Raw genomic sequence first — 23,035 nt, 5'->3', positions numbered from 1 at the left:
CTTTTTGAATAAGTGCCACGTCTGAACCGTTCTTATCTGAGGCCCGCGACTGCCAGCTGCTGGCTGAATGTGCCTGCTTATTCTGTGAGACGATGCCAAGCGTTAGTTGGCACGGTCTTGCTGGAGATCTGGCAAGAGGGATCTGATGCCAAAACAACTCTGGGGTGGGTGCATACCCCACACAGTCTACTGTCTTCCCTTCTGTGCCTTGTGGGTGAAATCTCAGCTTTAACTGACACATTTACACAAAGGGTCTTGTGTGACTCCCAACAACAGATGCCACCTGGTTGAGCGGGAAGGAGATGAGCATGCCCATAGCCTTGTATGGACATACTGATATTGAACCTTACCATAACAGTTCACCTTTTAGTGAACTGAAGTTGGACCCTTTAGAAAATATTTACTATGCTTGATAATGTATTCTGTCTTCATTCTGAGTTCAACTATAAGAAACATACTTTGCATTTAAGCTATGTTAAAGTCTGTGGTAATGTAAGAGTAAGTTAGTGAAAATACATCAGTTTTTCCCCCCAAACTTCTAACCAAAATGGTTGCAATTTTGTGGTGCTTTGTTATCTGTCTCAATAGTGTGGAACGATACATTAACAGATTGTTTCCCCCCGGAAGGAAACTATCGAAACGCCGTGCGTCGAGTCAAATGACCGGTGTTTGGGTAAGATTCATTTTTGCATTAGTTTGCTTTAGTTGAGTTTTTTAAAACAAAATACTACTCATTAGAACAGTAAAAAAACACAAAAAAACGATACATTTGCGGGATTATTTGCAAGCTCTGTCATCCTCCCTCCCCTCTTTCCTTAGCTATGTCAGCTAGCTTGCTACTAGCTACCAAATAATTATTCGCTGGCTATTTACAGATCCAGCTTGTACTGTTTTTGTTTATTTTATTTTAAGCTTAACAGTACAATATTGAATACAATTTAAATGCTCTATCACTGATCATATCCATGCTTACAGTACTCATTGTGACTGCATGGCTTGTCCACATTGTCTGAGAAGTAAAATGATCTTTGCCCTTAGTCCCAAAGTCAAAGAATCTCATTGCCAACAACAGTGGTTTTCCATTCAAGTTGATGTTATCGTTATGTAATGAAAATACATGAAATGGCTTACCAGAAGACTAACTGGACCAGGGATAGAAATTGTAATGAGTAAAGGGAGTTGGTTTAAAGGTGCTGGAGTTAGTATACAACTGGCAGAACTAAAATAGTATAAATAGTATTTCAACTGCCTCTGAGCACTGCATTCGAGCTAGAGTACCAAATGGTTCCACGTGATGTCACACTTAAGGCGACTGTGTAATTAGCTGTTTTTAACATGCAATAATAGATATTTTGTTTTGTGAGCTTAAAATAATCAATCATTATTGATTCATATTCAAAATGAATAGGTTGCCACAGCTGATCTGACCCAGGGCGGAGTGTGTATTGGGAGAGCAGACTAGAGAGCCTGTCTGCTACCATGATTCTGTCAGGACGAGCAGCCTCAGTAGCAACAGCAGCTCACCTATCTTGCTCCACTCAAGTCCTGACTGGCCCCCTCTGGCTCTCTGCTGTAGTTGGATGCTCACACTGTGTGGTGACCAGGTGGATTTTGGGAAATGTAGTTCTACCTCAGAAGAGAGCCTACAGCTCCTCTGGTGTCTACAGGACAGCTGTAGCTACAGGAGGGAGCAGTAGGCCAGTATTCACCCGTGCCCCTGCCTATGGAGATAAACTAGCCATAGTGGACAGCAGCGGTAGTCACAGCTACAAACAGCTGTACGACAGCAGTACCAGCCTGGCCAGGAAGATCACCTCTGCCCTGGGCTGCCCTTCAGGTGACCTGGAAGGGAAACGGGTGTCCTTCCTGTGTGCCAACGATGCCTCCTACACAGTCGCCCAGTGGGCCGTATGGATGTGTGGCGGGACAGCCGTGCCACTCTACCGGAAGCATCCGCCGTCAGAGCTGGAGTACATTGTTTCGGATTCCCAGACGTCCCTGCTGGTGGCGGGGGACCCATATGGGGATACCCTGATGCTGCTGGCACAGGGGATGGGCCTGCCATGTCTGCTGCTGCCCCCCTCCTCCAACGTGGACACCCTGGAAGAAGCTGATCTGGTTGAGGCTGGCGCGGGCATCAGGGACTGGGCACAGCGGCCTGCCATGATTATCTACACCAGTGGGACCACCGGAAGGCCTAAGGGAGTTCTTCACACACACAACAGCATCTTGGCCATGGTAAATATGGAGTCTATGAGTTTGTTGATGGATTAGTATGATTTTCTAATAAGCACACGCCTACTGGATGTGCACTCTACATGTTGCTCATTGTATTTGGGAACTGTTTTCTACCAAGCTTCCTGTAGGGAAACGGTTGTATTGAAAGTCGCATGATGAATTTGATATCCCAGGAAATTTAGTCTAGACACTGAGCCTAGTGTGCTTGACCCCTGCCCTGTAGCTCTCTCTTTCTCTTACACTCTCTCTCTCTGTCTCTCTCTCTCTCTCTCTCTCTCTGTCTCTCTCTCTCATATCTATCTGTGTTGACATTAGTATGTGCGTATGTTGTTATTTAGAGTGGGGGGTCTGTATCATTCCTGCCATAGACATTGCCTTGTCACTCTGTTTTTGTTCCACTCGAGTTGTCTGAGTAATCAGCCAAATGATTCACCAAGGCCACCTTCTCTTCAGGACAGTCTCAGTGAAGCTCCACTCAGACTGACCTGCATGTCCAGTAGAGTGGAAAATTAGAGCTCCCTCAATCAAACAGGAGCTTCATTTGTCTGTAACAAGCCTAAGGAGAGAGGGGGGGGGGGGCGAGAAGCAGGGAGATGGGAAAGAAAGAAGAGAGAATTCACTCCCGTATGGTGCTGTACTGTCCATTTGTGTTCTCGGTTTGACCCCAGTCATGTAGGCCTTTTCTGTACCACGTTGACCTGGATTCAGAAACGATCTTCATATCATCACTCTCTCTCCCCCTCTCCCTCTCTCTCTCCAACTTCCCCCTCTCCTCCCCCTAGGTAAGGGGTCTTGTGTCAGAGTGGGCGTGGTCCAGGGATGATGTCATCCTGCACACCCTGCCCCTGCACCACGTGCACGGGATCGTCAACAAGTTGCTGTGTCCTCTCTGGGTGGGCGCCACCTGTGTCATGCTGCCTGACTTCCATCCCCAGAAGGTGGGGTGCAGGGGTTCCAGCTCTGCTGACTGTAGGGCTTTGCATGCTTGGTGTCTCTGCAAGCTTTGCAGCCTCTACAGCCTCTGTTGGTCTGTTTGTCACTCTGTCTGCCTGTGTAACTAGTCTGTCTGCTTGTTTGACAGTCTGTGTGTGGGCAGCCTGCCTGTCTAACTGGTCTGTCTGTCTGCTTGTTTGACAGTCTGTGTGTGGGCAGCCTGCCTGTCTAACTGGTCTGTCTGTCTGCTTGTTTGACAGTCTGTGTGTGGGCAGCCTGCCTGTCTAACTGGTCTGTCTGTCTGCTTGTTTGACAGTCTGTGTGTGGGCAGCCTGCCTGTCTAACTGGTCTGTCTGTCTGCTTGTTTGACAGTCTGTGTGTGGGCAGCCTGCCTGTCTAACTGGTCTGTCTGTCTGCTTGTTTGACAGTCTGTGTGTGTGTGTGTGTGTGTGTGTGTGTGTGTGCATGCGTGCGTGCGTGTCGGTCAGCCTGTCTGCTTGCCCTGTTCTCTCTGGAAATTGACTGGCAAAGAAAAGAGGATGTTTTTTTGTGTGTGTATATGTGCACGCACCTCCCTCAGTTCAACCTTTATCGGTTAGTTGTCAGCTGTCAGTGCTAATTGTGTCAGTGTGGAGGTGTTGGGGTGGGGTGGGGGGGGCTGATCACATTTTGAACCCTCCCACACACACACACACACTCAGCGTTAGTCTGAAGGAAGGCTGAGGGAGTGAGGTATGAGAGGGAGAGGGTGATTGGGTGGGGGGGGTTTATAAGAGACAATTTGACTTTGACACCTCTTGCTTCACCCCCCTGCCCTCTCCTCCTCGCTTTCTAGAACTCTCTCTCCATGTCCGTGTCACTTATTTCTCCCTCCCTCTTTATCTCCATCTCCCTCCTTTTCTGTCTCTTTCTTTGTCTCTGTATCCCTCTCCCTCGTTCCATCTCTCACCTCCCTTCCCCTCTCTTTCACACTGTTGCCCCCCCCTCCCCCCCCCCCTCTCTCTCTCTCCGTACCCCTCCAACCCCCAGACTGTCAGCCTAAGTGTTTGGGGCTGGGTGATGGATTGCCCTGTGTGGCTTTGTATCTGACCAATGCCAACTCACGGCAAGGGCTTAAGGACCAGATCAATCGATGAGCTGACATTGAAGAATGATACTGCTTGTACAGCAGGGGTTATGGGCAGTGTGCATGTATGTGTGCATGAGTGTGCATGAGTGTGTTTGTGTGTGTGTGTGTGTGTGTGTGTGTGTATACGGAGGGTGATGTCAGGGGTGTTTTAAGGTCTAGGAGATCCTAATGGGAGCCATAGTGTTGATTGACAGCTGGGGGTCTGGAGAGGACAGGAATGGGGGAGCTGTAAACACTATCTCTCTGACTGGCTTCAGAGCTGACCTCCACACCTGCTCTCATCCAACAGCGAGGATGAGGCTCTCTTCATCTCATTCTCTGGTAGTCCAGTAAGAACCAAATCAATAACACTCATCTTCTCCCATCGCTCCAGGGAGGGTGGACTGGGAGAGTGAGGACAGAGTCATAGTGAATGGAAAGCTCCATGAGGGGATCGTTACTAAGGATTTCTGTTAGCATGAATGCAAATGATGTGTGTGTGTATATAGGTGTGGGGAGACAGTGTATGGTGTGTGTGGCTGTTTTGGATGCGGGCCCTGTGTCCACCTATGCTCCCCAGGTGAAGGGCGGCTCTTTGACGGACATAGATTGCATTCCTCCCCCCCTGGCCGCCTGCCCCTCCCTCTTGACCCCTCTGCAGTGAAAGCTGTGTGGAGCCGCTCTACTGAGTTTTGACAGACAACCCCGGCACTGAGAGGTCTAAAGAGACACACTAAATAATATTCTCCTCCCAAACCCCTACATTGTGTGTGTTTGTGTGTGTGTGCGTGTGTGTTTGCGTGTGTGGCTGTTCCATAAGTTTGTTTATTCTAGAAAGTGTGAATTTGTATGCGCAGCCCTTGAAGTTAAAGTATTCTAATCGGTTTCCCCCTATCTATACAGGCCTTCCAGATACGCCCATGTTTGAAGCCTGATGAAGATATGGGCAGGGGAAGAAAGGGGAGAAAAGAGGGGAGGGGAGTGGGGACAGAATAGGAAAGGCGAGGGGAAAGATGAGAGGAGAAGAGGTTGAAGAGGGATGGGAGGGTAGAAAGGAGAGGAAGAAATCAAGAGGAGGATGATTAAAGGGGAGACAGAGAGAAGGTGAAGTTGAAGAATTGGCGGTAGATGAGGACAGAGACTGCGTAGGGGTGATGGATGGAGGGAGAGGGAAGGGAAAGGGAGAGAAATAGGTAAAAGCAGAGGTAAGAGCAAGAGAGAGACAGAGGGAGACTGATAAGAGCAGACCCAGTCAAGCAGGAAATTATGAAATGGAGAGAGTGAGGGAGGCAGGGAGAGACAGAAAGAAAGAATGAGAGAGGAGGGAGGGGAGGTATTTGCCTCCCAGGAGAAGGAGGGAGAGAGGGGAGGAGGAGGAGGGAGGTAGCCAAGGAGAATCTGCCGTTCACCTTCAATTAATTCACGCTGTTCTCCCGCTGTGTGCACGGATGCAACCAGGCATGCAGCTACTTGTGTGTCTGCGTGTGTGTCTGTCAGTGTGTGTCTCTGTCAGTGTATATGTGTGTGTGTTTGTCAGTATGTGTCTGTGTGTGTGTGTGTGTGTGTGTGTCTGACTGCGTATAGGTACACAGGGGACACCTTCGTTTTCTCTGTTTATGTATGCGTGGGTTTGTTTGTATTATAGTAGCTTTGTCCTTGAGTGAATATACACCATGTCTCAGACTTTTGTGTTTATGTATATTTGTTTTTGTTTCTTTATGGGTTTGTGTGTATGCGTGTGAGACAGACAAATGGGGCCAGGATAGCTCAGTTTTGACTGACCTCAACATCATCATCTTTCTGTAATTCCTCCTTCTGACGGTCCAGTACCGGGCTTTGTGGGCAACAGTCTGACATTTACACACATGCGCACACACCCTTCATAGTACAACAGCTCTCTGGACCTGATGGAGTCATCCATCTTGTTAGCATACAGCTGTGGTAATATGGGGTGGTATTAGGTTGTTTTGTAATATAACGGGGTGGTATTATGTTGTTTTGTAGTATAATGAGGCGGTATTATGTTGTTTCGTCGAATAATGAGGTGGTATTATGTTGTTTGGTAGTATTATGGGTGTTATATATGAACTTGGTAGTATAAATGTACAGTATCTAGTATTCAAGGCTGTCTCACCTCACCACCTCTACATTTCCCCTCCGTTTCCCCTCGCCTCCCCCTGACCAGGTATGGGACCTTCTCCTCAGTAGTAGGCCTCCCGTGGTCAACGTCTTCATGGCCGTGCCCACCATCTACTCCAAGCTCATCCAACACTACGAGGAGAACTTCACCAGGCCCCACGTCCAGGACTTCATCAGGGCGGTCTGCAAAGAGAGGATCAGGTTCTCTCTGCTGTTCCTTATTTCAGTGACGGGGGAACGAGCGTTCCTTACGTGTTCGGTCCCCCCTCAGTTGTCACCCATCAGAGAGATGTGGATTAGAGGGAGACAGACTGATAGGCCAGTGTTTGTGTTTAGAATTGCAAGTGAGCGAGAGCAGGAACGGAGAGCAAATTTAACAACACGGAGGAGGAGAAACAAGGCCCAGACTGTTGAGGGCAGGGCTGATTAACCCCTTAAGGAGACCCTGTTACTGCTGCCTTATTGTCTTCTCATGCTCAGAGACAATGCCCCAGACGAGGCCTCATCCTCTCCTGAGTGTAACACCAGCTCCTCTGGCCCGTTCCCAGGTTGATGGTATCGGGCTCGGCCGCCCTCCCCCAGCCCACCCTCCAGCACTGGGAGCAGATCACCGGACACACACTCCTGGAGCGCTACGGTATGACCGAGGTGGGCATGGCTCTCTCCAACCCCCTCAACGGACCCCGCATCCCAGGTACGCACGCACACCAACAAACACACACACGCAAGATTGTGTGGCTTCAGTACTGTCACACTGATCCAACAACCTTGGTATATTACCTCCCTGCCTGCCTGGGGCCTGCTTTGATATCAAAGTCGTACAAGCTTGTCAGTGTTGTTGGTTGTTGTTGTTATTTTAGGATGTATAGGTGACGTGGGGGTTTAGCCAAGGTGCTGCCATGTAACTCTGTTCTTCTCTCTTTGCTTTTCTTGTCATCTGTGTCGTTAGAGACCTGGGTCTTCAAACCAGTGTCATGACAAGCCTGTGAGGCTAATTCACCTGTCAAAAGTGCCTGGCTGGTGGTAACCCACTCTCCATATTAGACAGGGAGAGTCTGAAATAGAGCATGGGTTTGAAATAGAGCCAGGAGAGAGTTGGGGTGGGGTGGGGGTGGGGGGTGGGGGTGAAACCCTTGGAGGTGATTATGTGGAGCAGCTCACAGTGGTTGAGGAGGTATTGATATCACTGCAGCAGTGCTGTGAGATCGAGGCTGTCTCGTCGAAAGTAGGTTAAAACCAATCAATACAACAGACACAAACAGCTCTAAGTACTATACTGTTCCTCCTTCTCATCTCTCTCCTCCTTTCCCTCCTTCCCATCTCTCTGCTCCTCACGGCTTTTCCTCTCTCTTTATCTGTCTCTCGTCTTCCTCTCATTATATATATCTTATTTTCTTTCCCATACATCTTTTATTCTCCATCTCATTGTTTTGTTTTTCCTTTCATCCTTATTCCCGCATTGGTTTTCCAGTCTGACTTCAATCTTCAATCAGGATACGCATGTCCCCCCGATCTCTCTGTCTCTCTCTCACTGTGTGTCTCTCTCTCTGTCTCATTTACTCTCTCACTCACTCTCTCATTCACTCTCACTATCTGTTTCACTCACTCACTCTTTCTCCTGTAACCCTTTCAGGCTATAACCCTTCATCCCTTCCTTTTCTCTGTCACTCCCTCTGCCACTCACCCCCCCCCCCCTCCCCTCAGCCTATGTCAAAGCGTCCGTCTGGCTCCAGGGGGCGGTGTCAGCTCCCCAGGGCCAATCGGTGGAAAGCACAGCGTGATGCCTGATGAATTATGCATAAGGAGTGGAGGCCTGGAGCTGCATGGAACAGTAGAGCACCCCCACCCCCCCCTCCCCTCACACACACGCCCCCGAACCCCCCTTCCTCCAGTGTGGTTACTGCAGCAGGCTATAATGAGGGGTTCAGATGGGCATGCTGATGGAGCCATGTTAATGGGCTTCTGTGCAGTCAGGGGAGCCATTGTGTTTCTGACGGGGTTGTCGCCACAGGGCCGCTGGCATTCCCCTACACACACAACACACACACAGGAACAGGAGGCTATGCATTTGCGCACACACACAGGCACTCTCAACTCACACCTCACACTGTCCCGTAGTACAAACACAAGCTGTCATATCCTAGCAGGACAGGATCTCTGTCTCGTGGACCTCATAGTCCTCCTACTGTAGAAGCTCCAGCCTTGTCAAATGAAGGTAGTGCCATCGCAACCCACTGTATTCCAAACACCCACTCAACTCCTCTTTAGAATTCATCTCCAGTCTCCATGCTGTCTGTCCTCTGTGAAGCAGCTCTCCATCCCAGTCCTCTGTCAGGTACAGTGACTGGAATGTTATGTGCCTCCAAAATCTGTGAAGCCCTTGATAGGGTGAGGGGAGAGGGAGACAGCGAGGGCGAAAGAGAGATTGCCTGTGCTTGAGTCTAAATGGATTTGGATGAGTGTGTGATGGAGAGGAGAGTGTTTTTATCTTCCCTCGGTTGGCAGCTTGTTGGTTGTGAGGGGGCAGAGAGACGATTACCCTGCCATCTCTGCGTCACCCTCTCAGAGGGAAAACTCTAGCAACCCTCACACAAAACAGACACACACACAGTAAACACTCATGATGCACACACAAAACCAAGAAAACTTCCTCAGGACATTGTAAGAGACATTGTTACAGAATGGGAAACTATATATGTATGTGTGTGTGCTTGCATGTACAGGTGCAGTCGGTGTCCCTCTTCCAGGAGTGGAGGTGTGCATTGTCATGACGAACGCTACCAGCACCACCATCGCTGAGGGCAACAGCGCAGAAACCAGGGTAAATCAGGGCAAGCCCCAGCTGATAGATCAATACACTGGCAAGTGATTGTGAATGCTGTCATTGTGTCCATTTCACTGACGGTTTGCTAATGTTGTGTGTGTGTGTGTGTGAGCGCAGGTACGGCCTGGTCTGGAGGGGAAGGAGGGGGAGTTGAGGGTGAGGGGAGCGTGTGTCTTTCAGAAGTACTGGAACAAACCCCAGGAGACCAAGGAAAGCTTCACTACTGACGGCTGGTTCAAGACAGGTAGCATAACCTCTCCTCATAGGCTGCTTATCTAGGGCCAACTAACATACCCTCTCCTCATAGGCTACTTACCTAGGGCCAACTAACATACCCTCTCCTCATAGGCTGCTTACCTAGGGGCCAACTAACATACCCTCTCCTCATAGGCTGCTTACCTAGGGCCAACTAACATACCCTCTCCCCATAGGCTGCTTACCTAGGGCCAACTAACATACCCTCTCCTCATAGGCTGCTTACCTAGGGCCAACTAACATACCCTCTCCCCATAGGCTGCTTACCTAGGGCCCACTAACATACCCTCTCCCCATAAGCTGTTTACCTAGGGAACACTAACATACCCTCTCCTCATAGGCTGCTTACCTTGGAAACACTAACATCTCCTCTCCTCAAAGGCTGCTTACTAGGGGTGCTCTTACATACCCAAGTTCTCCTAGTCTAAATGTAGATACAGAATGGTGTCATAAAAGGGCACACATTAAATATAATGTCACAAATGATTTTGTCATGTTCTCTGTTGTATATTTGGAGTCTTAAGAAAGGCTGTTTAAACATTTAAGAAACAAGTCTCCCTGCAGTCTTGGGATAGGATAAATGGAGTGTGTGTGCGTGTGCGTGAGCGAGAGAGAGAGAGAGAGAGGTTTTGATAAATGTGGTGTGTGTGTGTTTTCTGTGCTGCAAGGCATTTTTCCTTTCTAAGTGGTTGTGACTCCCCTGGGTTGAGGGAGAAGAGAGGGAGAGTAGAAGAGCAGGGAGGGAGAAGGGAGAAGAGGAGCTGGGAGAAGAGAGGGACAGGAGGGGGGGGGGAGAGCAGGGAGAGGAAATGGAGAGAAGGGAGAAGAGAGGAGCTGTCATAAGGAGAGAGGATCTCTCCAGGGCCATGTGTGTAGCCCCCCCAGGAGCCTCATTCTACCACAGGATACCACAGGGAGAGGGAGGGAGAGGGGGAGGGTGGGTGGGTGGAGTCGAGGGAAAACAAGACTCGAAGGGAGAGCGGGTTGGATGCTCCTAGGTCAAGAGAGGCCCGGAGAGGGGGAGAGCGAGGGAACCAGTAGGGGAGAAGAACGATGGAAGCTTGGAGGTAGAGATGGGGACAGAGGGAGTTATGAACAGCACGGGCAGGGTGAGCTTGCGGGGGATCTGGGAGAGTTGGGGGAGAGGGAGACGGAGGGACGGGGAGAAGCAGGGAGAGGCAGTGGGAGACCAGCAGGGTGGAGAGGGGTTTAATTGGCTTTAAGGGCTGGCAGGACAGAGTTCCAGAGAGCGCCACGCCGCTGTCACACTCCATTACTGCCAGCGGCCACATAATGAGAGGCAGTGGAATCAGCTCCCTACAGACCAGTCCCCCAGCTACAGCCGGGCACCTTTCTTGACAAACACACACACACACTCTCGCCCCCCCCCCCCCCCCTCCCCACACACACACATAACAACTGTTCCCAGTCCAGCACAGCTCTTTGTGGTTGTGCGTGTGAAGCAGTGCCCTGTAGGTGTGAATATAGGTGTGGGTGGTGCGTGTGTGCGTGCGTGCCTACAGGTGTGCTGCTGCAAGGTGTTGGAGTCAGTGAGACTACCACTCCGACTTTACCCTCCCTGTCACTTCTGAGTTCCCCCCCTCACACCCTAGCACCTGCTCCCCTCCACACAGCTCCTCTCCTCCTTCCCTCTCCCGCACTCCTCTCTGGCCCTCCTCTCTTTCTAACACCCCCCCCCCCCCTCTCTCTCTCTCTCTCTCTCTGTATTCTCTGGTTCTAACACCCCCTCTCTCTCTCTCTCTCTCTCTCTCTCTCTCTCTCTCTCTCTCTCTCTCTCTCTCTCTCTCTCTCCTCTCTCTCTCTCTCTCTCTCTCTCTCTCTCTCTCTCTCTCTCTCTCTCTCTTTCTCTCTCTCTCTCTCTCTCTCTCTCTCTCTCTCTCTCTCTCTCTCTCTCTCTGTAGTCTCTGGTTCTAACACCTTTCCCCCTCTTTCTTCACCATCACCTGAGTTCCTGTCTCTCACCATGTCAAGTCCCGGCCCCCCCTTTCCTACTCTTTGATATAACCCTGAATGAAAGAAAGAAAGAAGGAAAGAAAGAGAAACATAAGGTACTTAACCCTTGTGTTATCTGACCCATCAGTCATTGTGACCCACCGTCGTATTGCGACAACTTTACCGCATACAAAAACAAATTGAAGCATTTTCTTTTAACCGTTGGGCTGTCTCAGACCCCCCACATTGCAAAGGTTAAAAGAAAAATTGGGTAAACACAACGATGGTTAGTTATGAACCTTTGGGTCATGTGATCCGAAGGCAGCACAAGGGTTAAGGGGTCAGACAACAAGTGAGTGAGTGTTTGGGTGTGTACGTCTCCAGCTAGCCTGCTGCTGGTTTAAACAGTGACAGAGAGGCTGTGCAGTGCTTCCATCCTCTGCCTGGATAAGCTCACCCTCCACCCATCTCCACGCACCTTTACTCCTATTGATCTGCCCGCTCTTTGTGTCTTCAATTGTGTGTGTGATTGTGTGTGTGTCTGTGACACCGGCACTGTTCTGTCTTCCCTTCTCTCATCCACTCCTCAAGCCTCCAGCTCAGCGCATAGTTACTGTGGTCATAGTTACAAAAGGACATAGTCAAAGGGGTCATAGTTACAGTGGTCATAGTTAAAATAGGTCATAGTTACAGTTGTCATAGTTACAGTAGCTCATCCAGCCACACATCTTCCTAGGGCTATTGAGCCATCTAGATGGTGGCCTGTGTACACTAGTTGTGACAGTCAAATACTGTGTGTGTGTGTGCGTGTGTGTAAGGTTGGTGGGGACCATGAGGAGAACAGCAGCATGCAAACTGTAGTCAAGTAGCTTGTGTTTCAGCATGCCAGATCAGGGAGAGGTTATCAATCGTGAAGCTCGCTCGTTATCAGTAACATTACCATAAAGCTATTCTACCCCCTTTAATTGCATTGTATTAAACAAATTAGATCACTCATCCGAGTGTGGAACGTCTTTCTGGTTGGATATTAATTACTAAAAAAGGAGCAATGACAAAAGTTAAGGATGATAAAGAGTGTGTGAGCTGAGATTGTCGTCAAAGCCTGTCTGGAATTCATCCTCATTAGCTACTCCATCTAGGCAGCCTGGCTTTAATGTTGTCATTAATATTCATGTAGGCCAGCAAACGCTGTTTACTGTGGGCTCTGTTTCACCCTGCCACAGATAACCTCTCACTGGGTACCGCATGTTTACATGGGTGATAGGGATGTTGTGTGTGTGTTTGATATGTTGTGTGTGTGTGATAGGTGGGTGTTGTGTGTGTGATCCGGGATGTAAAATGTTTTGTGTTCGAGTGGATATTTTGCGTATGATAGAGGATACTGTATTGTCTGTCTTGGTAATGACATGTTAGCTTCCACTGTGAAGTAAATTGCTGAAAGAGGACGTGCTGTCCTTGTTTGTAGACTGGGTTGGCCTGTGTGGTTGACCAGGGTGGGGGGGGGGGGTTATATGTGTAGTACTAGGTGACTGTGTGGGTGGCTGTGGTGCTAGCTGTCTGGAGTGTGCTTGATGTGAGCTTGGCCTTTGTCATCTGTCACACTGCCCTTTCCAGAGCCACAGTCCTCCTCCAACACCTCTCACTGTGTGAGCCCTGAGCTGCCCTGGTGGGGGTGCGCGAAAGGGTGTGTGTGTGTGTGCGCGCACTCCAGCCTGTCTGTACCTGTGGGGTGTCTTATGCTGTGTGTCTATGTGTGTGTTTATGAAGACTGAGATTAGTCAGGCTGTGGGAAGTGGTAGCTGTGCCGGGCAAAAAGCCACCATAAACAGTTGCCTCCTACAGTTAGGTCCATAAATATTTGGACATTGACACCATTTTCATCATTTTGGCTCTGTATACCACCACAATGGATTTTAAATGAAACAATCAAGATGTGCTTTAAGTGCAGACTTTCAGCTTTAATTTCAGGGTATTTACATCCAAATCAGGTGAACGGTGTAGGAATTACAACACATTTTATATGTGCCCCCCCCCCCCTTTTTAAGGGACCAAAAATAATTGGACAAACTAACATAATCATAAATCTAATTGTCACTTTTAATACTTGGTTGCAAATCCTTTGCAGTCAATGACAGCCTGAAGTCTGGAACCCATAGACATCACCAGACGCTGGGTTTCGTCCCTGGTGATGCTCTGCCAGGCCTCTACTGCAACTGTCTTCAGTTCCTGCTTGTTCTTGGGGCATTTTCCCTTCAGTTTTGTCTTTAGCAAGTGAAATGCATGCTCAATTGGATTTAGGTCAGGTGATTGACTTGGCCATTGCAGAACATTCCACTTCTTTGCCTTAAAAAACTCTTTGGTTGCTTTCGCAGTATGCTTCGGGTCATTGTCCATCTGCACTGTGAAGCGCCGTCCTATGAGTTCTGAAGCATTTGGCTGAATCTGAGCAGATAATATTGCCAGAAACACTTCAGAATTCATCCTACTGCTTTTGTCAGCAGTCACATCATCAATAAATACAAAGGAACCAGTTCCATTGGCAGCCATACATGCCCACGCCATAACACTACCTCCACCATGCTCCACTGATGAGGTGGTATGCTTTGGATCATGAGCAGTTCCTTCCCTTCTCCATACTCTTCTCTTCCCATCATTCAGGTACAAGTTGATCTTGGTCTCATCTGGCCATAGGATGTTGTTCCAGAACTGTACAGGGTCTTTTAGATGTTTTTTGGCAAACTCTAATCTGGTCTTCCTGTTTTTGAGACTCACCAATGGTTTACATCTTGTGGTGAACCCTCTGTATTTACTCTGGTGAAGTCTTCTCTTAATTTTTGACTTTGACACAGATACGCCTACCTCCTGCAGAGTGTTCTTGATCTGGCCAACTGTTGTGAAGGGGTTTTTCTTCACCAGGGAAAGAATTCTTCTGTCATCCACCACAGTTGTTTTCCGTGGTGTTCCGGGTCTTTTGGTGTTGCTGAGCTCACCAGTGCGTTCTTTCTTTTTAAGAATGTACCAAACAGTTGATTTGGCCACACCTAATGTTTTTGCTATCTCTCTGATAGGTTTGTTTTGATTTTTCAGCCTAACGATGGCTTGCTTCACTGATGGTGACAGCTCTTTGGACTTCATATTGAGAGTTGACAGCAACAGATTCCAAACACAAATACCATACTTGAAATGAACTCTAGACCTTTTATCTGCTCCTTGTCAATGAAATAACGAACTCCCATGAGGGACTAACATACACCTGGCCATGGAACAGCTGAGCAGCCAATTGTCCAATTACTTTTGGTCCCTTAAAAAGGGGGGGGCCACATATAAAATGTATTGTAATTCCTACACCGTTCACCTGATTTGGATGTAAATACCCTGAAATTAAAGCTGAAAGTCTGCACTTAAAGCACATCTTGATTGTTTCATTTCAAATCCATTGTGGTGGTATACAGAGCCAAAATGATGAAAATTGTGTCAATGTCCAAATATTTATGGACCTAACTGTATATTGTAAGTCTATGAAGTTTAGCGATCGTATAGCTATTAAACATGAATTAAGCTCAGATATTAGTCTTGTCTGTCCATGGAAAAATAATCTGTAACTTTGTCTGCCTTCCGTCGTCTCTGTTCGCCACTCGTCTTTTCATATTTCGTCGGTGCCTTCGCTTCTTTAATGCCTCAGAACGAGATGAAAGCCCAGCGCAATTAGGCCTCTTATCGTTTTAATTAAGAAAGCCACTCGTCCATATCTGCCTTCAATGCCATAGCAGTGCCAAGACTGATGCCTAAAGAGTGTGTGTCTGTGTGTGTGTAACACTAGTAACACACATCCCAACAACCCCTCCCTCCTCTCTTCCTCACTTCCTTTATCAGTCCGTTCTCCTATCACGAGCCTAATTCCCTCTGTTCCCTCGCTCCAAACATGCTCCCTCCCTCTTTTATTTTCTTCTGCCTTACAGACACAAGGTCACAGCAGCAGCACTCAGTCATCTGAACTGGCTTTGTTGTGCGGATGTTTCATTTGAACGATAGTGAAACATCATCAAACCTCGCAAACCCTCAGCTGTCATTAGGCTTTAAAGTGCGTAGAAGTGATGGGTCGACCTCGACCCCTGCTCAGGTATGGCACAAACACACATGCACAAAAGAGTCTTATTATTAGGAGTCAACGCATGCTCTCATTCTACTCTCTATTTACATGGAGAACAGGCCTACCCAGTCGTCCCCCAAGAACCCTGCCCTTTTCTTGAACCCCCCCCCCCCCCCCCCCCCGACAAAAAGGATAGAAGGGGTTGAGGAAGGCAACTGTAAATACACCATTACTGATGTTAACACCCTGCCAGTTTGACCACCCCCTCCACTCTCCCACCTTCCTCCTCCCTCTTCTCCCCCTTCTCCCCTCTTCCTTCCCCCCCACCATTCCTTCTCCCTCGTCGCCCAGGCCTATCAGGGCTGAGCAGTGGTCTGTGAAGAAATTCCCAATATCTAAATTTACACACTGTATCAATCTTGTTTAATAGACTGGAAAGCTTAGAGTCGGCGAGCAGCGTGCAGGCAGGAAAGGGGGGGTGGCGGTGATAGATGGTGTGGTGGGCCCGACAGCCGGCGTGATGTATAATGAAATATTTATGATTTATCCCGGCTAATAAACTGAAATGAAGTGCGTGATGTATGGGAACAGATGGGCCCACTATTGATGCTCTGGAGGCTCAGAGAGAGAGAGAGAGAGAGAGGTGGGGAGAGAGAGAGTGGAGATGTGGAGAGAGGGAGAGGTGGAGAGAGAGATAGAGAGGGAGTGAGAGGTGGAGAGAGAGAGAGGTGGAGAGAGGTGCTGGATAGAGAGGCAGCCCTGGTCACAGAAAGAGGAACCAGAGGGAGAGGATGGGAAGAAAAAGGGAAAATATGTTGAGAGTTCTCAAGAAGTGAGAGGAAAGACTGAGAGATGAGGGGAGGGGATGCAGGTCAGAGAAAAGAATGGTGTCAAAAAAAGAAATGATGGTGGAATTCAGGAGAGAATTTTTTTTAATTGTATTTTGCATGGCACCGTCAATACCACATACTCACTAGTGTAACAACACAAAAAGGCACAATTAACAAAAATGATTAGAGTTCTTTAATGTGCACATTCTGGTGTGAGAGAGACAGTGACCTTGCAGATCCTCTGCCTGTCACCACCCTTCACCCTCAGGCCAATACACTCCCCAGCACCAGCTTAACCCCTCTCTCTCTTACTCACACACACACCACACACACCTCGAACATCAGCTGGGGATGCACACTTTGTAATGATCGATGAGATCTCTCTTGCCCCTCTCTCTCCTTCTCTCTACACTCATCTGGAGTGACCCACTTCCCGTCGTCATCGCGCCCCAGCTGAGCCCCTCACACCCCCAGCCCCAGTCCTCACACCTGGCTGTCTCCTGCCTCAGCCGCCCCACCCAGCCCCCCAGCCCCTCACCTAGCCTGCCTGCCTGACATCCCCCAACATATCTTTCCGAATGTGAATTACCACAACCGCACACATACAATCACACTTCCTGTAGTCTCAGTCGAGTCCAGTGTGGCAGTGAGATGACAGTCCCTCTTTGTGTGTGTGTGTGTGGCCACTAATGGAATGTGCCTGATAGGTGGCATGTTGTTACTTTATGATGGGGTGTCAGCTGGCTTACATGGCAGAAAGACGAGGGGCACTAGTCAAGTGTGTGTATCTGCGTATATGTGTGTGTACATGTGAGGTGTGTGTGTGCTTTTGGTGTGTGTGTGTGGGCAGTGTATATGCTTCTGCTTGTGTGGCATTACAGAGGCACACCTGTGCAGTATGTGTATGAGGGAGACAAATACATGCCTGTGTGTGGAGGGGAATGAGAGGGGAGTAAGGAAGCCCTCCAGTGCGTGCAGGCTGTATTAGAGTGGAGAGTGGGAGGGGGCCCAGACAGCTAGCCAGTAGACCAGACATGAGTCCTGGGTTCCACAGCCAGTCACCTGAGCTGTACGACAACTCCCCATGACAACGCTCCTCTCTCTCACCCACCCTTCCATCTCTGCCTCCCACCCACCCTCTCTATCCCCCACCCTCCCCTCTCTCTCCCCCACCTTTCTCCTCTCTCTCCCACCCTTCCATCTCTGCCTCCCACCCTTCCATCTCTGCCTCCCACCCACCCATCTCTCTCCCCCACTCTCCCCTCTCTCTCCCCCACCCCACCCTCCCCTCCCTCTCTCCCACCCTCTCTCCCTCCTTCCTCCTGCAGGGGACACCGCAGTGTTCAAGGACGGGGTCTACTGGATCATGGGCCGCACCTCTGTCGACATCATCAAGAGTGGAGGCTACAAGATCAGCGCTCTGGATGTGGAGCGCCACCTACTGGCTCATCCGGACATCCTAGGTAGCCGGCCACCACTCCAGTCTGTCACCAGAGGACTAGTGCACAACTCACACACTCTTCAGATGGACAGTTTGGGGTGTGGTTAGTCTCAGGAAAACTAGGTGAACTGCCATGAGTCATTGTGTACCCCTGGTTTGAGCGACGACCTTTAACCCTTGCAGACGTGGCTGTTATTGGTGTTCGGGATCCCACCTGGGGTCAGAAGGTCACCGCCGTGGTGCAGCTGAGGAGGGGCCGGAGCCTTACCTTGGCAGAACTGAAGGCCTGGGCCAGGTAGCCACACACGTACAAACACCATACCCAGCAACTACAGACACGTTACACAGTACATAGTAGAATCATTCATTTACATGATGTGGCTTTGTATTAGACAAACAGTATTGATACAGTACAGTATAATTGCCAGTGTCTGCTGTAAGACAGAGGACACCCTGACTCTACCCCCTCCCCCCAGGACTCTGCTATTAATAGGAACTGCTCATTAAGACCACAATCAATAGCTACCTAACTGCTGGACTAGAGAGAGAGAGAAGGAGTCCATTTGTTTCACTCCAGCTACCAAGGGCAGATGTTGACTAATGAGGTGGACAGATGAGAGGGGGGCTGAGGGGGGCTGCGGTGGTCTCTGTTTGCTCTCCTGCTCCTTCTCTAAATGTCACTGTCTGTCTGTCTCTTCGTCTGTATCTCTCTATATATATATCTGTCTGTTCATCTCTCTGTATCTCTTTCTGCCTCTGTCTGTCTGTCTCCACTCTCTGTGCCTGTCTCTCCATCTCTCTCTCTCTGTTTATCTATCTGTGGGTGGTGGGCGAGCAGCACTGGGGTAAGGCCTGAGGATGAGCAGTGCTGGCGTACAGCACCCTACTGGGGCTGGGGGGGAGGGGAGGCGGATAACGGAGGGGAGCTGAGGGTTGGAAGCAGAGAGACAGAGGGCCGAGGGATAGAGGGTGTGACTGAGAGAGAGATGGAGGGAAGGAGAGACGGAGGGAGACACAAACAAGTGCATGGATGCTCACTCCTCAGTACCCTGACTTCAACTGTCAGCCTGTATCTGTGTCACTAGCTCCTCAGCACGCACACACACACACACAAAGCCTTGGAGAAATGGGTGTGTAAGGACATGTACAAGACCCATTAGAGAGAGAAAACGGGGGCGAAAAGACAAACGCACACACCCACGTACACACTGACATAGACACACACAGACACAAATACACTAATATGTCATGTGTATAGGGGTAGAACGAAAGAGAGAGAGAGGGGCTTTTGAACACATAAGCTACAAGGCACAGAAAGAAACAAAGGATATGTATTATTCAGGCAGACACACACACACAAACCAGAAAGCCATCTCTCCACTATAAAACATATACCATAAGATACCAGGAAACGCCTTCATGCTCCAGGACTCAAATGGAAAACATTTAATCACCTCAACCTTCTGTTGCTCTATGTTTTATTCCTTTTGTATTTCCTGCTGGTTGTAGAGAGAGTGACGTGTGTTGTGTCTGGGCCGGGAGACTCTCCCTTCACCAGGGATGAAGGATGTGTCTCCTTATCTCCTGGCCTAAGGGCTCGCTTTTTGTTTTGTTGCAGCACATTTGTTTTTCTCTACATGCGCTACAAGTCTGTGTGTGTGTGTGTGTGTGTGCGTGTGCGTGTGCGTGTGCGTGCGTGTGTCAGGGAGCACATGGCCCCCTACACCATCCCGACAGGGCTCATCGTGGTGGAGGAGATGCCAAGGAACCAGATGGGCAAAGTCAACAAGAAGGACCTGCTCCGGACCGTCTCTCCCAGCTAGGAGGATGACATCACTTCCTGTGGAGAACAGCACTTACTTTTTCCATCCCCGTCCCCTCTAACCAAGACAGACCACAGTCATTTTAGCTGTCTTTTTCCAATGCCCATCCTCTCTAACTTTCCTGCGGAGAAACACACACTCATGTATGCTCCTAAGAGTGACCCAGAACAGGATGATTAAATGAATGATGGGTGGTGCTGTTGTGATAAGATGATGATGATTTTCACAACACTGCCGTGTATAAACTGACTGCGCCAATCATCAACATGCTGTAGGCACACCGGGAGATGAATGATAATACTGACACAAATAGACATTAAGAAACAGTGTGATCAAAGCTGTAAAACACACATTGAGTTTTTGTACACTGGAAGACGATGTAGAAGGCTGTAATAGTCTGCTTTCAGATAGATGCCCTCGGAGTGTCAACTACTTTACGTTTATTTTAACTTGTAATATATAGATGAAGTATTCTTGAGTTGAATTGCTGTTGTCTGATTCAACAGCCCGTACTGTGTGTGCCTTAGTGTGAATGTACATGTGTGAGAGACAGAGGTAGCTTGCGTGCACAAGCAGCTGTGGTTACACAGGTGTGATGAGAGCCTGGAGGTAGAGAGTCTCTCCAGATACTCTCTACAACAGCTGGATGTGCCATCATCGGCATCCTCTCTTCTCCCTCCCCCCCCCTCTCTCTCTCTCTCTCTCTCTCTCTCTCTCTCTCCCTCCGAACTAATGAAGGAGAGCAGGCGTGGAAAGGCAAAGGGAGGGCAAAGATAAGGAAGGGATGGCACTGAGAGAGACAAGTAAAACGAGGAAGGAGTAAACTGACAACACCAGAGAGAGAGACACACACAAGGGACAAGATGGAATGAAGCGGGGCGAGAGAAAGGAAAAAGAGAGGTTAAAAAAAAGGAGGTAGGTACAAGTGAGCGCTCTTTCCCCTCCTCCCTCCACTCTCAGCCACTGGAGACCTGATTAAGAGAGTAGGCCTATCGATCTGCAGCCTGGCAGGTCAGGATGGATGAGCAGGCAGGGCTGGAGAGAAGCACCAGAGGACAGGCTCGGCTCCCTCCCTCCACACACCTCACCCGGTCTGGGGGTTGGGGACAAGGGCAGGAGATGTGGGTGGAGGGCAGCAGGGCTGTGGGCTGGGGCTTGGTTAGGTAGGCGGTCAGGGTGGGCTCCACTCAGGTGAGGAAAGAGGGAGAGGGGCGCGGGGGGGGGGGGGGGGGGGGGTCAAGTCCCAGGAGTGTTATGATGGAGTGCCGGTGCCCTTGAACCACTTTCTACACTCCTGTGCGAGCACACACACACCACTGACTGTCCTCCCACCCTGCCTGGCTGTGTGTTTGTCGAAGCATGGTGGAAGAGGTTGTCTGCAGATGGCTGCTTATTGGCCCCCTGGGTCCTGGGCGGGGGGGGGGGGAGCGGTCAGGCAGAGAGAAGGGCGAGCACCACCCGCCTTGTTTGACTGGCCTCGTCCCCTCAGACTGGTGGAACGACTGATAGCAGCCTCTCACCTGCAGGGAGGAGGGAGGGAGAGGGGAGCGAGGGTCACAGACACTTAGCAGAGAGAAGATAGGAGAACAGAGGGAAAGAGAGCTAAATTCCTTTGCAATCTATCAGTATATCCAAATGAAATGGGGGAGAAAGGTATGCATGGGTGGAGGGCGAGGTGTCTGATATATTTGAAACAGAATACATTTTCAAAGAGGGACTTCTGCTTTCTATTGATAAGTCCATAAATGAAGTGTCTGAGGTTTTGTATTTCCACCATGCATAGTTGAGCTCAAGGTGTTTCTCTTTTAAACTCCTCTCTTTCATTGAGTCGATTCTCAGTCCGTCAGTCAGTCCGTCAGCACATGAAAGGCGTCCATTATAAATGATTCAGGCAGAGAAGTTCACTCTGGATCGTCTTTGAACGCTACGCTGAACACCAAACAGGTTTCCAGTGTTTGAAGTAATTGCGCGATACAGGAAAAACAACAAAGACTGAAAGTCAGGAAATGGAATTTATTAAAGGCTTATAAACCGTATGTATGGTACAGAGAGCCAGCAGAGTGCTGGAGGAGGGGTTGGGGCTACATGAAGGCAGCCTGCAAACCCATACAGTCGAGCGTTCACACGTACACACTTTTGACCATCCCAAAAAGCGGTGTTAAAAAGAACATGTTTAGTGCCAGAGCTGCAGGCTGCATGGTGGCTGATTAGCGTGACATGGTTAAGGGACATGCCACAGTGAAGCATGAAGGGAGTTTGAAAGGCCGGCTCTCCAGCCTAGAGGTACGATGGACACACACCACACGGTACATCATTCTGGCCTCAGTGGTTTGTGTTTATATTGGAGTGTGGTGTGTGCATGTGTGTGTGTGTTATTGCTGTTGACATGATGCTCATGTTTATTCTGAGACTGTCTACCTCTGGGTGAGCCCAAGGCTTGGTTTTCATTAAACTACTGCTGACTCTGGACCACGCTCATCTACTCTCTTTACGTCTGTGTGTGTGTGTCTGCACTCACACGTATGTGTTCTACACTACATTCTCTTACCTCTTTAGCAATTTTGATCTATGACTGTCCACTCAACCTACTGTAACAGAAAACTTTTTGAGCAAAAGAGAAGAAAAAAAAATCATCAATATTGGATGATTGCGTTCCAACAGTCATAACTCGTCCCCTTCCACAATGGTGAGAGACAAGGTCACGGTGGAATAAATAGCCGGCCGAGTTGCTAATGATCTATCACCCTGGAAACATGGCCGGACCTGGAAGACGCTGGCTGACAGAATCATTAATAAAACTTGTGGAAGAGCGATCGATCGTTCTGACGAATGATCCCACTATGAAACACCCTGACCAGAACGGACTGGGCTGGGGCCCTCCCTCCCTACGAGGGCGGACACACAAATTATGGACAGCCTGGAGCTGCCTGGCTAAAATGCAGAGTCCCTTATTAAAGTGTCCAAGTGTTGGGTGAGATTGTTACCTGGGCTGAGGTCCACTATGACACCTTCATTGTAGTCTGATGACCAGAGCCAGTAACTGTCGACTACAAGACAAAGGAGTCAACAGCAGCTCTGCTGAATCTCTCTGCTGTCTCACACACAAACAGAGCAGAGAGATGGGAGGTCGCCAATTCATTATTGACATGCTCCCCTGATATTCCACTCTGTGTTGGTAATGTTTATCTCATCTACTCATCTACTTTCACTCAAACACACTCTCAAACACACAAACACACACACACTCCCCACTACCTATTCACTGTACTCAGCAGTTCATTGAGAGTCTATCAATTCTGTGAGGGAGAACGAGTTGAGGGGCAGTAGCTTTGAGGCGTTTCCTTGCTTTCGGCTGCCTGTATCAAGATCTGTACATTGATCTGGCCTTGCCCCTCATCCCC

The 23,035-nt window shown here is 49.2% G+C and overlaps 2 protein-coding genes across 5 annotated transcripts in view; one reads left to right on the top strand and one right to left on the bottom strand.

The window, feature by feature from the left end:
• Positions 1-23,035, bottom strand: part of cbfa2t3 (CBFA2/RUNX1 partner transcriptional co-repressor 3) — a 212,842-nt gene that overhangs the window by 98,361 nt on the left and 91,446 nt on the right. The gene's annotated exons all lie outside the window — the stretch shown is intronic.
• Positions 589-22,103, top strand: acsf3 (acyl-CoA synthetase family member 3). Of its 4 annotated transcripts, XM_062471261.1 has the most exons (10): positions 589-673; positions 1,409-2,238; positions 3,021-3,176; positions 6,465-6,619; positions 6,967-7,112; positions 9,142-9,239; positions 9,360-9,486; positions 17,699-17,833; positions 17,995-18,106; positions 19,517-22,103. In XM_062471261.1, exons 2-10 carry the CDS (start codon positions 1,480-1,482, stop codon positions 19,632-19,634), a joined length of 1,806 nt encoding a protein of 601 aa, XP_062327245.1. In that variant the 5' UTR covers positions 589-673; positions 1,409-1,479; the 3' UTR covers positions 19,635-22,103. The 4 variants fall into 4 exon arrangements, with proteins under 4 accessions (XP_062327245.1, XP_062327246.1, XP_062327247.1 ...); XM_062471262.1 differs by lacking the exon at positions 589-673 and having other exon boundaries at positions 740-2,238; positions 17,995-18,158; positions 19,517-19,638; XM_062471260.1 differs by lacking the exon at positions 589-673 and having other exon boundaries at positions 741-2,238.

Source organism: Osmerus eperlanus, chromosome 10 (genome assembly GCF_963692335.1).
Source record: "Osmerus eperlanus chromosome 10, fOsmEpe2.1, whole genome shotgun sequence".
NCBI lineage: Eukaryota > Metazoa > Chordata > Actinopteri > Osmeriformes > Osmeridae > Osmerus > Osmerus eperlanus.
This window is presented reverse-complemented; position numbering and strand designations above follow the sequence as displayed.